The sequence below is a fragment of the Amblyomma mixtum genome, chromosome 3 (assembly GCF_055824585.1).
Source record: "Amblyomma mixtum isolate Tamu chromosome 3, ASM5582458v1, whole genome shotgun sequence".
Lineage (NCBI taxonomy): Eukaryota > Metazoa > Arthropoda > Arachnida > Ixodida > Ixodidae > Amblyomma > Amblyomma mixtum.
Window position 1 is genome coordinate 135,413,762 of NC_143014.1, and position 15,574 is coordinate 135,429,335.

At 45.4% G+C, this 15,574-nt stretch overlaps 1 protein-coding gene across 7 annotated transcripts in view; it reads left to right on the forward strand.

The window, feature by feature from the left end:
- Nucleotides 1-15,574, forward strand: part of LOC149352030 (ribonuclease H2 subunit B-like) — a 35,866-nt gene that overhangs the window by 8,876 nt on the left and 11,416 nt on the right. For 5 of the 7 annotated variants that reach the window (XM_089581261.1, XM_089581256.1, XM_089581255.1 and 2 more), the window contains exons 5-9: nt 423-528; nt 4,918-5,058; nt 6,644-6,725; nt 8,905-8,974; nt 11,930-12,001. In XM_089581261.1, coding sequence (XP_089437387.1) covers nt 423-528; nt 4,918-5,058; nt 6,644-6,725; nt 8,905-8,974; nt 11,930-12,001 — 471 coding nt within the window. Of the gene's footprint in view, nt 1-422; nt 529-4,917; nt 5,059-6,643; nt 6,726-8,904; nt 8,975-11,929; nt 12,002-13,951; nt 14,440-15,574 lie in introns of those variants that run through there. The other 2 variants (XM_089581259.1, XM_089581257.1) reach the window with 2 other exon arrangements.

The window sequence follows — 15,574 nt, forward strand, 5'->3', positions numbered from 1 at the left end:
GCAGAGCCATTTGAGCATTTTTGTATCAGTCCAAAGGACGACACAGGAAAATGCATACAGGCAACATGTGCCGGCTTACCTAATGCTTTACTTTGGAGACGCATTGCATAAAGTAAGCTCAAAAAGCGCCAGAAAAAGAAGCAGTCTCATGAATTCTTAGGGAGGGTGTGCAACGTCGCATGGCTATTTTTTTCGGTGTTTTCTGAGCTTATATTGCAGGTCTCTGGAATAAAGTTCATTATTCAGTCGTCAACACTTGCATTGTTTTCGTGCCATCTCTTGTCCTGTCTTTTACACTTTTTTGACAGTGAATTCATGCCAACTAGTTGAACTTTGTACACTTGTGCAAATCACTTGAGCAAATGTTTTGTTGAATACATTCAGCTCAGAATCAAGAAGATAAACCAGTTGTATGTTTTTAGCGTAAGGACAGGTTCTTGGCACTCAAGGATTTTGGGGAGGACCTCATGTTGCAGAGAGTCATCCGTTCCTGCATTGATCGCATGCAGCATATTGCAGATGTTGAAGGTATGTATGCTTTTTGTTACGGAAGTAGTGTGGAAGTGTGGACTATGTGTGTACTTCAGTGTCCGAGTGCTTTACTATTGATACGGTGAGTTTACATTGGTATGTGCCTTGTGGACAGGCTCAGTCTGGAGCTTATCTACCAATGCTCTTTGCCTTTGGCATTGAAAGTAGACTATCAGGAGAACCTTAAAAGGTGTATTTCACATAACCTGCTAGGGGTGGATTTACAGGAGGGGTGTTCCCCCCCTCCATCTAAGTGAGAAACTGAGAAACTATGCTTATCCCCCCCCCCTCTCATTTTTTTTAGTAGAATGGTCCAAGCAAAGCATGGTTCAAATAAGAATGCCTCTGTCCCTTCCAAGAGTGACCCATAAATCTGTCCCTGTAGTCTGTCTGTGTGGTTTTTTCAGTGTCAGTGTCAGTACACTGTCAGTGTTACGAAAGGTGCATACAATGTGGAAAAAAAAATTGCGGGACGATCAGACACTTGATGTGACAATTCTGCACGAGCAGTTTATTTACCCTCCATGATTAATTTGATGCTTTGACTCTGTTGAATGCTTTTACTCTAAGCTGAAGCTTCACTGCAACAAAATTTATTGGGTGGGCGAGTGGGCAGAGGTGGGTGGTGCTTCTGGAGGATGGTGGCGGGGTGGGGAGGTGGGTCAAGGGTGATGGTGGGGCATCTGGCTTTCCCACTGTGTCTCTGGACTTTTCTGTCACATTTTTGTTTGCCTGCTGCATCGGCTTCTCGTGGCTGGAGGCCTTGTGGAGGGTGGAGGTAGGTGGGTTGGTGGTGGCTGGCACCTGTGGAGAGTGAAGGTGGGTGGGAGTGGGGTGAGGTGGGGAGGTGGATCAAGGATGGCGGTGGGTGGGTGAGAGGTGGGGAGGTGAGTGGTACTTCTAGAGGGTGGAGGCCTCGCTCTCTCAGGCTACAGGCAAACAACAACATTTTCACATTGTGACACTGGTACTGCTTTTGCAGCAAAAAGTAAGGCACAAGGGCACACATCAGCTCCACTATCAGTTGCTTATTTTTTTTTACTAATGCTTCTCAAACATGCATAACGATGAAAAAGGGTACATTAAAGTTGTGTGTGTAGATGGTAAGCTGGAGCTGTTGACTTTTGTTTCAGTGTCTTCTGTTGTAACAGGCATTGTTGGTAGACTGCTGAAACTGCGTGTGTGTGAGGGGGTCGGGGGGTGAACATGCTTCTCTTTTGTTTATCAATATGTGAACAGAAAACTAGATTCCCTCTGCCTGCACAAAAACATTCTCTTATTTCCATTTATACTGTGCTGTGGAATGAGTGAATGTGCTGTATGCCAGTATGTTAACACCTAGTTAATACTGCCAAGTGCTGGTGCTAACTATCGATGTAAACCAGAGTGGCATTGCCATGCCAAGGAGCCGCAGTATTTCTGTAGATTTATACAGAAGCACTGGCTTCTGTCTTGGGTAACTTCTATATTCAGCGTGAATCACCTTATTGTGATCCAAGTGTTGGAGGGGAGGCGTGGTCGTGTAGAAGGATTAAAAAATTTAACAGTAATACTTGACCTTCTTCTTAAGGTGGGTTGAGACTGTTTTGTTCAAAAAAATCAATTTCTTGATTTTACTCATTTTTGACAGCGCATTTTTTTAGTGCTCAAATGATATATAACATCGAGCTTTGTTACATTCAAAATATTGCTTTGCCTCGCATAGTGCGGCAGAAAAATGGGTGGTACTGAAGGCAGCCATGGACATTTTTCGCTAATTGCCTTGTTTTATGCCAAATTTTTTATTTTAACGTTGTAGCATCAAAGGTCCATTTGGCGGAAAACTCTGGTGGCGCTGTGGCTGGAAAATCCCGATTGGTCGAGAGTGCAGTGTTGTAGAAAAGCAGTTTTGGTGAAAAGAAAAAAGGTGGTCAAGTGGAATTGAACTGTTGTCCTTTTGGTCAGTAGCCGGGCATGCTACCTCTACACCACTGAGAAATGTTTGTTTAGTAAGATAAATGGAGGCCTTATGCAAGCACCTTATACTGCACAGTAGGCAAATTACATTACAGGAACACTTAATTAATTAGGATCACTAATTAGGATCACCTGTTAATATGGACAGTGATGTGTAATAAAGCAGTATGTGATGGCTACAAGCATGTCGATGTCTACTGAAGGATGTGCTGGGGGCCCCCCACATGACCGTGGGACTCTTTAACGCTAATGTGTCGTACTCTTGAGGTGAACAACATGTCCAAGTTTTTTTCATCATACAGTACTTCGCTTTTGGTTTTATAGGTGTCTAGTTGGAGTTAGTACACCTTCTTGATGCTAACTCTCATGCTGGAGCTTTCGTTTAAAAATGCAAAGTAGTCACTGAAGCAAATGTTTGTGCCAGGTGCCCATAAACAACATTTACGAGCGCAAAGACTGTGCAGACAGCCATTCATCATGTAGTTTTGTGTTTTAATGGTAGAAATGCATGAAAGAAGCAATGTTTAAGGAGTTCGATGCTATGCCTGACCGCTGTGCACGTTTATTTTGGCATATTCAGATGCACGACATTACCAAAAAAAGCTGCTCGAGACTTGAGGATTCAGGGAAGCAGCACAGCAAAGACATGATTCATATGCGTCCCAAGCTGGATGTGTTTAACAGTTGGCACTACCCAGCCCAACATGTGCACTGTTTACCATTTTCTCGCATGAGGTAAAGTGTACTTGATAAGTGTGGTGATGGAAGTGGATGTGAATGGACTTGTCAGTTTGAGTGGACATGAGTGTGGGTTTGAATGAATGGATGTGAGTGGGAGTGAACATGAGTTTGAGTGGCTGTGTCAGTGGATGCCAGCATGAGTAGACATGAGTGTGAGTAGATGCAAGTGTTAGTGAGTGGATGCAAATGTGGATAGAAATGAGTATGAATGGACACATGTGAGTGGATGTATTAATGGACATGAGTGTGAGGGAGTGGATGTTGGTGTGAGAAGTAAGTTTTCGTTTGGATGGCTTTGAGCGAACGTAAACTGATTTTGGGACATAACATCTTGCATGTTCATTGCTACTAAATCGTATTATCGAAGGACAACTTTTCTGAAAGGTTAACTGTTAATTTACAACAGACATAGAAACAAGGTAGGAGAAAACTACTTATAACTGACTGACTCGCAGAGAAAGCTGACGAAGTCAGCACCAGATCCTGCCAAGACCATTTTTCTTAATCTCAATGTTCCTGTCCTCAGCAGAGCCACAGCCAGTTAACCCAGTTTTATCTTGTGTGGGTTAGAACTCAGCTAGTGAATGATTATAGAAAACACTTCCTCCGAGCCTGTATGGTACTACGATTTCTCACCACTTTTTGTATCCCAGTCATTTCTCTTTACCCAGAGACACAGCCTCAATATTTGCAAAAATCCTCTTGTTTTTCATGTGGTCAAAATACTTGGTCACAACGTTCATCTATTGTGTTTATGTCTGCAGACTTACTGACACCGTCCCTGAGGCAGACTATTTGTAGACACTTAAGATGCCATCACCCTCAATTATTAGACTGTCTTGCAGAGAAGCTATCCTGGCTCATGCTATCACTGATAAAAAGCCACTCATCATCTCAGCAGCATGGGTAGTACATGTAATGTGAAATGGCTTCAAGCCATGAAAGATATGCGACTAGCAACCCCTTTCTTTGAGTGGCGACACTGCGAAAATTGGCCAAAGAGCCCAACACAGCCCTGATTGGCTCATTATTGTGTCTGGTGGGGCAGTTCTGCTGGAGAAACACTAGGCAATGCTAGGGGAGGAGAGCTGGAACAAAAGCCACCTTGCCCAGGAACATTGTTGGCTGTGCCAGTAAATCTCTCATCCCCTCTGCTGTTAGCAAAAAAAAGAAATCAAAGGGCTTTGCCCGCCCGTAAACATGTGGAAAACTTCACTGTGAGTGGATGTAAGCATGAGTGAGTCGGTGGATGAGAAAAAAGTTTGCGAGTGTATGTGAATGAATTACTTTTCTTGATGGGCAATGCTAGTGGGTAGCCCAAAGTTGCACTGCAGGTCATCCAGCCTGTTCAGCACAAATGCTAGTAGCCCATGGCCATGCAGACCATTGTAAAATGTTAGCATTAGTTCAGTGTGTCCACAAGGTCGTCATGCATCACTGTGCAAGGTTACAGACTCATTCTGCACTGCTGTGGGACAGTACCATTGCATGGGTGTGGCACAGTGTTTCACTTATGAGAATTCTGCCTTGGTTGCTCTTACACTTTAACTGTCCCTGTGGGTAGGCTGTTAGTCACACATGGTGCACTTTTTGTGGCTGGTCACAAACTTGCCTCAGTATAGCCCTTCTTGCCTTTGATGTCTGCAGGCTCATTTGTTTCATTCATCCCTTTCTGTGCATATTACCCAGAGCGTGGCGAGGACCAAGTGTACCGCTACAATGAGTCAAAGAGCCTTCCATGGCTTACCAAGAAAGTGATGGTTGTGGCTGCCATGTTGGAGTCGCTTGGCCGTCCTCGCCAAGCAGCATGCTGCAGTGATGGCCGTGTCGGTGAGACTTCTTGTTTCCCACCCTCATGTGTTCCCCGGTTAAGGGAGCAGTACGAAGTTGTTCACCACTCTGGCCGCCCATGATTATCTGACCTGATGGAACTCTGCAGGGCATTTCAGTAACTGCAGTGGCTGCATTAAATTTTCAGACGCAATGTGAGGGCACGAGAACGAAACGAAGACTGAAAGAGAGGACACACACCACAAAGCGCCGTCACTTTGTGGTATGTGTCCTCTCTGTCAGTCTTCGTTTTGTTTTATGCTGGTCCTTCGAAAGCAGTCGTACTGAAAATACCACTCACCAGTGGCCATATCCTGTCATTTTATTGGTGAAGTCGTGCCTTTACAAGGCTTACAGAAAATAAGCTTGCACCACCCAGCCCAGCTTTCCAAACATTGGGTAGTCACTCAGCTGACTTTGTGTGCGGTGTCCTTGTGTACTGCCAGAGTAAGGAACTTCTCCCATTTCAAAGCGCATGTATGCCATGAAATGCTGTTTGTGTTTTTTATTTTTTGGGTGCCTTTTGCTTGTTGACTTTTCAGTACCTAAAAAAAAAATAGGACTCCCAATTTTCTTGCTGTCTGCCGTGGTGAAAAACCGACTGTGATAGCAGTACCATGCCTTCAAGAGCACCCACTCCCAAACTCATTGGAATTATGGGACCACAAATGACACATTCCTGAGAATACCCAATCCCTGTACGACTTAAAATTGTTAGGATGTAGGCTTATTTAGGTTACGTGACCACTGATGGCACATTATAGAGCGTAGGGCCATGTGAGACAGGTGGCATTGCAGGAAATAAAATTATTCAGATGGCCCAGGTCCACCTAGAAAATTTAATTACTAACCAGTGGGTAAATGCAAGAGCTTTCAATTAAATTAAACATGTACTGGTGCGAACACTAGTAAACAGAGCACACTACTGTATTCTAATTGCAATCAGGCCTTCCCTATTGGACATGAATAAATAATATTTGTCTATGAGAAAGTGCACTAGTGCTCACTACCAGCCTGCACATACCACAGCTGCCAGTTTCAATTAGGCAATGGGTGAAAAATGTTATATGGCAGTACATAGTGTGCTCTTTTTACTTTTGTTTACGGCTGTACACTGGCATTGCCACTGCCATTAACCGTGTACAAATAGCCATATGCAACTCTCATTTGTAGAACAATATACTTGTGTACTATACAGCAATGTCATGTTTGGGGCATAAAGCTTAAAAAGGGTATGTGTTGCTACTGCATAAGAGTCTAGATACGAAAACCCAGCAAATAAGTTCTTTTGGATTGTGTGTTCCCATTTAGTTTGTTATTTCTAAGTCTGGAAATAGCATGTACATATTGAGCTACTCCGAGGGTGTAGAGATGCATTTCTCCCTTTCGATCGTTTTCTTTTTAATTTGCCTTTACAGTTTGCTTGATCATAATGTAGTTCTCTGCTAACAACATTAAGCCAGACTTTCGATAAAGCAATGAAGATGTTGTGGTTGAGCTGTTAGGTCACTTTGCGTTTAGTAGCACTTAATTTTGGCTGAATGAGAGAGTTATTTACTACCTTTCATTCCTGCATCTGTTTTAGTGGCCTTATTGGTTGCTGCACATGAGATTGTGGCTATGTACATTCCACCGATGTTGGCCGCAGAGCTGAAGTCATCACTAGGGTATGTGATTCTTACTGCAAGCAACACAAATATATGTTGGTATGTCAAGATGCTTTCAGGCTTACAGAATGCAGCAGTTGTGTTGGCAGTGCAAATGCATTGTGCCTAATAAGGCATGCTTCCATTTGAGGGTAGATGTTGTGTTTGGATCTGACCAGTAATGGATTTTTAAGCATGAGATGCATTCAGGTGTTTGCATTTTTCCGGGTACGTATTTTACAAAATAGAAGCACACTAGAGCAAGACTGAAAATCCCTTAGTCCTCAAGGATGTCAAAAGCTGTTGTGAAGAAGATTCCGAGTTGCGGTATTTAGCCAGCAGATATCAGGGAGTTGAGGTACAGAGGAGCAGAGCTACAACAGCTATAGCAACAGCAATATGAAGATTATGTGACACATAATTAGGGGTTTTTACTCTTAGGTTTCAACTGAAAAACCCTGATAAAAGTACGCCGATATTTAATCTTTTTTTTCAACTCAATTTTAGCCGAAAAGTGCCAGTATTTCTGGCATGCATGCCACAAATGGCTGGCTATTTAGTACCAGTTACAGTAGATCCCAGGAGAAAATTAAGAAAGTGCTGGAACGTGCTGAGATAGCTATTTTTGGAATTTAGTACCATGGTTTTGAGTTTTTATGCAATGATCCGCGAACTTGGACACGCTGTTGCAGATAGGAAGGTACTAACTCCTAGCTACATGCAGTCGGCTAGCGCTGTCTGTTCAGACTTATCACCGGCTTAGGGCCATCGCTTGGTTAAGTAGGTTTATCCAATTTTTCCATTGCATATGAGGACACTGACAACTTTTGGAACCGCAGCAAGAAATGGCCAGTATAAAAACATGCATAAATGGCACAAAAGTGTCTTGTTCTGGCTTCTGCGACGGTTAAGCAGCAATGTGCGGTCCTCTAGTTCATTGCAGAGTGAAATCAAAAGTTGACAATCAAGTTTTTAGAACTAAATTTTCACTTGCGTTTTTGTCTGATGGTTCAAATAATTGCAATTTTTTTTTAATGTTTTGTTACGAGTTTATAACTTCCTTCTGCATGGATAGCTCTTAATATGACCATTTCTGTGTTAATTACTACTATGTGAGCTTGTCGTTCCAAAAAAAAAGGCCAAGATGAAACTTGGCATCATTTTTAACTGCACAGGGACATCTTATATGGACTGAAAAAAAAATTTGCATATAAAATAGCTCGCCAAAAAACAACGAAAGTTGCGTTCTGAAATAGATGCCAAAAAGGATCTGCCGAGTTAAAAAAATAAAATAAAAAACAAAGTCCAAACTCTGCACATAGTTTCTTTTCATGACCCTTGATGGACAGTAAACTGTCCACTGCTGTGAATTTCCTGTTCACACCGGCTGTCAGTGGCAAGATGAACTGTCATTTTGTGACCTATGATAAAGTTTTAAAGGGTTGGATTCATGGCTGCTGGAGGACTTGACCACTGGACTGTTTGAACAGTCTCCAATTTGCAGGCGTTCGCTTCTCTAGTGATGCAGCACTGTGCTTCTTTTGACCTCCAGTGAATATCCAGATTTGTAGCATTTGCTTTTTAAGCAGTGAGTGGAAGGATGTGGCAGTGTCCTCTCCATGTTCTGGTGAAGGTAGAGGTTATAGGTCTCTTTCCTCAGCAAAATGGTGCTGTCCTTTCATGTCTCACATAGTCTCAAGACTGCACGAACTACTGGATTGCAAACCAAAATGCTTAATTTCCTTAAAAATTGCCTGAAATCAGTATACTTAACACCAATAGTTCGGCCTATTGAGACCTTTGGTGTCTCCCATTTGTTGCAAAAATCATCCAAGCTGCAAGTGAGAGCAGCATTTTTACACTCGGGGAGTACTTTCGCTTGAAGTTATTGGTAGACCCATTTTAACAGCTAGTAGAGCTTTTTTCAGGTTCCTTAAAGTTTCTTAGAAGTTCTCTCGTGGAAAGTACTGCAGGGTAGCTATCACTAAGCATTTCATACTTTGCAGTAATTACTAATAACTTACTGGTATTACAACTGTTGCTCGTGGCCACCACCATCAATGCTAGGTTTGTGCCTTTTTATAGCTAGAGCTTTTGATGGTGCAAAGTCAATGAAGACTATAGTAATTACAATTAGTACAGTGCCGCTTTCAATGGAAAACCTACAGTGACACTTGAAATGTATGTTGGTGTACTGCAGCCTGGATACAGGACCAGCCGCCACTGTAGAGGAGGAAAAGCAGAAAACACCAAGCTTGTCGCAGCCTAAGGTATCGCTCAAACATCATTTTGTGTTAACTTTTAAAAATTTTCATTGCAGCAAAGTTTTGCTGTGCCTGATTTTCTGTGTTGCTCGTGCCATCCAGAACGTGTTCTTATCAGTTTAGTAGAGTAAAAGCTCGTTAATTCGAATTTCAAGGGCCCTGAAAAATGTCCCCATTATCTGAAGTTCTAATTATTGAATGACTTGAAAAAAACCTGACAGGAACCGTTTGTATCGCGGCAGATTTGTTGGGTAAAATAGTGGGCAATGCTTGCCTGCTTTTGAGATGAAAACAGTGCTACAATGACTGTTTTTCACATTTCAATCAACGCCTTATTATGTGCACTGTCGGGAGCATCGAAGCAGAACGGCTCCAAAATGCTAAGGGCCGCCCCAGCCATCCTTGACGGTACTGCGCGATAGCTGTGGAGCCCTCTCACAGAGGCTTCACCCACGGCCACCTGGATTGGACGTGCGGCAGTGCTTTGCTGCACAATCAGTGAACAGCACGTGATGACCTGACGACCGCGTAGCCTCAACGCAACAGAAGAACCATGGGGTTGGAAGCGAGGGAAACCCGCAGCGGTGCCAGTCAGCTTCCAAAACGGTGCTCAGCTAGGCTTGATCGGCTGGCCGATACGCGGCTGGTAGCCGCCGTTGCCAGCGTCACTGCGGGCTGGCGCGAAGCTCAGAAAAGTGAAACCGAAACTATGTAGTCGCACACATCTCGCAGGCGGGGCCAACGGCGCCATCCGTTTTTCATTAGTCCTGCCGTTGTGCGCATGTTTGAGGTGCGCAGTCAACACTGCAGCGTGTAATTCAGGTTTGAGTTGGGCAATTTTTACGACCGCTTTGCCTTCGCGGTCATTCCTAGACGTGGCAGCCCATTCGAATTAACCGGTGCGGGACCAGTATTGTCCCAATTAGTGAGCATCCAATGCCATAGACTTACATGGGCATTGGCTGAGACTGCGCTGATAGTTCGAAATGTCTGGATTTGCGAATTTGAATTTACGAGCTTTTACTGTATTTGCTACGGAAGTGCGACCAGAGCGCTCTGAAACAATCGTAGTCATATGCGGCCATTTCTGTGATGTTCAAGATAGTTGCCGGTGTTTTAGGTGCTGTTCTCTGTTCAACTGTTCTCTGTCATCTTTGAATTGAGGGCAACAGAAAACAACTTGCATTCCCAACTCGATGACTATTGAGTGCGCCACTGCTGCATCGCTGCTGCCAAGTTGTTTTCTGTTTGTGGGTACAAGTTTGCTCAATAAACATTTTCAGTTCTGCACCAGCCTGATTGTATGCCATTTACGACCATGCTTGCTCCACATCAGCCGTGACGTTATTAATTACTGCTGCGGTGGCTCAGTGGTTATGGTGCGCAGCTGCTGACCTGAAAGACGCGAGTTCGATTCCAGCTGCGGTAGTCGCGTTTAGATTGAGGCGAAATGCTAGAGGCCCGTGTACTGTGCAGTGTTGGTGCACGTTAACAAACCACAGGTGGTCTAAAATTGTCTGGAGCTCTCCACTACGGCGTCCCTCATAGCCTGAATCAGAGCAAAACAGAACTGTGCGAAGACGACAGGGACAAAAGAGGGCACGAATACACACACACAAAGCGCAGTTCTGCGCTTTGTGTGTGTGTATTCATGCCTTCTTTTGTTCCATAGTCTTTGTGAAGTTCTGTTTTGCTCTAACCATCAACCGACTAGCCCAACATCATGTCTTAGCCTGAATCACTTTGGGACGTTAAACCCCATCAACTAAACCAAATGTTATTAATCGTTGGCTGATTCCAGATGTCTACTTGGTTATCTTTTCTGTGGTGCATTTTTCTCATCAAGACAGATAACATTGTTCAGTGCAATTAAAAAATAATTTAGGACTACCGAGAGTTGGCTGGAGTGATGAGCTGAAGAAATTTTCTGGAATATTGTGGTTGTGGGTAGTGTAAGATGGGACTAAATGGAAATGACTGGAAGGGGCTTTCCTTCTGCACTAGGCTGCTGCTGATTCAGTGTATGCTGGAAGTAATTCCTGACAGCTGGGCGCATTGTATTGATCCTTGAGGAAAGCTATGAATAACCTTTTCCTTTTAAGTTTTTTGGGAAAAGGTAGTAGAAGCCTTATAGCACTCCTGTGTCACGAGCCATTGTCACTGGCCCCTTTTCATTATATTTCCTGCCTTGTAGGCAGTAGTCTTGTTAAGGATGTGAATTTTAGTCTGTGAGCTGTTTCGTTTTTGCCAGCAATACTAGCAAGCCCCGAGAAACATTTGCCAGTAGAAACCAAGTTGGAAGCACAGAATCAGTTGCAGGTATTGCACTGGAATAGCAGAAAAAAAAAAAAATTGCTGCTGACAGCTGACTATTGCTGCTGAGGCTACTAGCAACAAGGCAAAATGCAGAGGACAAATGAGGCCTGTGTTATTACGCTATTGTGTTGGGTAATGAACAACATCAATGCCAGTATTCTTGCGCTGAGTGCTCCTCATGTGCCTAAATCATGGATAATATTTTTCAGCACCTAATTTAATGTACCAGGCATATATAGTTGTTTGGATATGGTTGTGCATGTGCATAGCAAAGGTACTGATAATGGTAGCTGATATTATTTTCCTGCTCTATCATGAGCCATTTCTTGGATCAAGGCTAAAGAATGGGAGAATGTGTGCAGCCTCACCACACTATATGCAGCCTCTGTGCATTGCTTTTCAGGTGGTGCAAAAGGTTGCAAAAAGGTAGACAGCAGAGTCAAATGTTGTGCAGCTTCACACTCTTGAATTCTGTTCTGTTTACATCTCTCTAAAGCATGTCACTAGCATTCTAAGTAAAGGATCCAACTGCATCTTTTATGTTTTATTTTTCTAGTTTCTTAATATGGCCATATTTACATACAGGGATTAGCACAACAAAAGTATTTGCTTCGGGGCTCACAAGGTTTTGTTGTTTCTCTGTAGAAGCAGAAGTCCGAACAAGTGCAGCAACAGGAAAGTAGCAACAAACAGAATTTGGCGGCGAAGTCAGCCAAGGTAACTACAGCTCCCTATCTGACTGGAAATATCCAATATAGATTGAAGCCTTAGGTGGCAGTTAGACTGTTTTTCCTTGCAAAGGCATTGCTGGATTCTTTATATATATTGAAAAAAGCTTTATGAAATGTGTTGAACACGTTTGAGTCAAAGTGTTATACACATGTTGAAAATTTGGGCCCTGTAAACCTTTGTTTTTTGTATACTGGCTTCAATACTCTCTGTCGTGCTATCTTCTGCTGCATCTGTTGATAGTTTCAAGGTGGGAATGTACTACAATAGAGTGGCAGCTTCAAAAATTATGCTCTGGTTTTCGTTTCATTCAAATGGTACACCCTGAACTTCAAGCACTGTACAACAGTTCGGTAAATACAACAGGTTCCCATTGAAATTTTTGCATTAGGGAGAGCTTGCACGAGCAAATAGCAAAATGAAATTAAGTTATTCATTGGACAACCGGGGAAGAGTATGTTGTCCACACGGCATTCTTGAAGCAGGGATGTCATTCTTGCCGGAATGGGTGTAAGGCAAAAGCCATACACAGTGGCTCAGTGGTTATGGTGCGCAGCTGCTGACCTGAAAGACGAGAGTTTGATTCCAGCTGCGGTCGTCGCGTTTAGATTGAGGCGAAATGCTAGAGGCCCGTGTACTGTGCAGTGTTTGTGCACGTTAACAAACCGCAGGTGGTCTAAAATTGTCTGGAGCTCTCCACTACGGCGTCCCTCATAGCCTGAATCACTTTGGGATGCTAAACCCCATAAACTAAACCAAACGTTAGTAATTGTTGGCTGATTCCAGATGTCTACTTGGTTATCTTTTCTGTGGTGCATATTTCTCATCAAAACAGATAACATTGTTCAGTGCAATTAAAAAATAATTTAGGACTACCGAGAATTGGCTGAAGTGATGAGCTGAAGAAATTTTCTGGAATATTGTGGTTGTGGGTAGTGTAAGATGGGACTAAATGGAAATGACTGGAAGGGGCTTTCCTTCTGCACTAGGCTGCTGCTGATTCAGTGTATGCTGGCAGTAATTCCAGACAGCTGGGCGCATTGTATTGATCCTTGAGGAAAGCTATGAATAACCATTTCCTTTTAAGTTTTTTGGGAAAAGGTAGTAGAAGCCTTATAGCACTCCTGTGTCACGAGCCATTGTCACTGGCCCCTTTTCATTATATTTCCTGCCTTGTAGGCAGTAGTCTTGTTAAGGATGTGAATTTTAGTCTGTGAGCTGTTTCGTTTTTGCCAGCAATACTAGCAAGCCCCGAGAAACATTTGCCAGTAGAAACCAAGTTGGAAGCACAGAATCAGTTGCAGGTATTGCACTGGAATAGCAGAAAAAAAAAAAAATTGCTGCTGACAGCTGACTATTGCTGCTGAGGCTACTAGCAACAAGGCAAAATGCAGAGGACAAATGAGGCCTGTGTTATTACGCTATTGTGTTGGGTAATGAACAACATCAATGCCAGTATTCTTGCGCTGAGTGCTCCTCATGTGCCTAAATCATGGACAACATTTTTCAGCACCTAATTTAATGTACCAGGCAAAATGCAGAGGACAAATGAGGCCTGTGTTATTACGCTACTGTGTTGAGTAATGAACAACATCAATGCCAGTATTCTTGCGCTGAGTGCTCTTCATGTGCCTAAATCATGGATAACATTTTTCAGCACCTAATTTAATGTACCAGGCATATAGTTGTTTGGATATGGTTGTGCATGTGCATACCAAAGGTACTGATAATGGTAGCTGATATTATTTTCCTGCTCTATCATGAGCCATTCCTTGGATCAAGGCTAAAGAATGGGAGTGTAGCGCCACCGCTTCGGCACGCGGAAGACGACGAAGCGGTGGGCACGTGCAGGAGAACGCGGCTCGCGCAGAAGGGAACGCTCTGGACTTCAGCCTCGCCGGACGCTGCTGCCGCTGCTTTGTCGCTACCTCTTCTCAGGCAGCCTCAAATAAACGTGGCCGTGGTCGCCCTCAACACTGGCCTCCACATCGTGGTGACCCGGAGAGCCGCGCCTTCTATCCCAGCGGTGTCCCAGCATGGCAGGCTGGCAAGACCTGGATTTCAACCCCCCGCTTCTAGCGTTCCGGCCTTTAGGCGTCGGCGGGTGGTTCGCCCAACTGGAGGCTGCGATGTACTTGAACGGCATTACCATCCAGCCGTTTAAACACGCAGTCCTTTGCGACATTCTCCCGCCTGACCTCCTCTGCCGACTCGCCTGCCCTGCCTCGGGATGCTGGCCCTACGACGAGTTGCGCGCTGCCGTCCTCGTCTACTACGGCGCATCATACTAGCCGCTGCCGCTCCATGATGAGGCGGACTCGCTTTCGCCACCGCCAGCACCTGCGCCCGCACCAGCACCGCACTCATCTCCGGCTGCATCCTCGAGAAACAGCACGCCGCAACCGTCACTGGCCAGTACTCTTCCGCCCCAGTCCAGCGTCTCCGGCCCGGTTGCTTTAACAACGACCGCACCCTCGAATTCCTGCCCTCTTGCCAAGGACCTGGCTCAAGAAGAGTGGCAGCCACCCGAGCTTCTCGACCCTTCACGCCTGCAGCTGTGGCCGTTCCGCCCACACAGCCCCGTAGTTTGGTTTCTGCAAGTGGACGCTCAGCTACCCGTGAACGGCGTCCGATCACAGATCTGGCGGTACCTCCTCGTGAAAAGGGAGTTGCCCGCCGATCTCTTTTCCCAGCTTGACCTTCCGCCGCCGGGTGAACACCCTTACGATGACTTGAAGGACGCCTTCTTCAAGTTTTTCGGCTCAAACCTTCCCCGCCCTGCGTCCCACACGGTACAACAAGCTTCGGCTCTAGACGCCGATCCACATGCGAGCACCCGTCCCACGGCTCCTGCCCAGCCCTGCTTGCCAGCTGTGGTGCCTGCCTTGAGACCACCACCAGAAGAGGTCTCTCTCAACACGTGTCCCACCTCTTCGGAAAGTAACCCGACCTGCGGCGCAACCCCGCTCCTCGTCACATGTTCGCCTGTCCCCTCATGCCTCTCCCCGGTGAGCCCATGTCCTTCCTGTCGCGGGGCATGCATGCACGCCACACCAGGTCCCTGTCGCTGCTAATGTGCAACCCGCAATGCTTCCCACGGCTCCCTGGTCATCTGGCGGCTTCGCAAGTCACTCTGCGTCTGCGACAAACGAGACAGTCGCCGAAGGTGGCATGCATGCGACATGGACGCGCCTCAGCGGGCCCCCTCCAGCACCGCCTGTCGTAGCAGCACCAGCGCTCCCCGTTCCTTCCGACGCTCACATGCCGGATTTGCGCCTTACTCCTCCATCCACCGCTGCCACTACCCAAGCAGCCCCGGCTTTCCAATCAGATGGCAGCCGCCCTTTGCTCGCTCCGCCTACGCCTGCCTTGCCGTTTCTTCGCCGCCTCGAGCGCCTGCACCATCGCCTCCGCTACTACCGCTGCTGTTGCCACAGGCGGCATCATCTACCACACCCGCTGGGGCGACGCACTAAACACGCTTGCAAATCTGGACGCTGGTGTATCTTCAGGCCATCATCGAGCGCGCTGTCAGCCCTACCACTTGCCCCCAAGACTTGT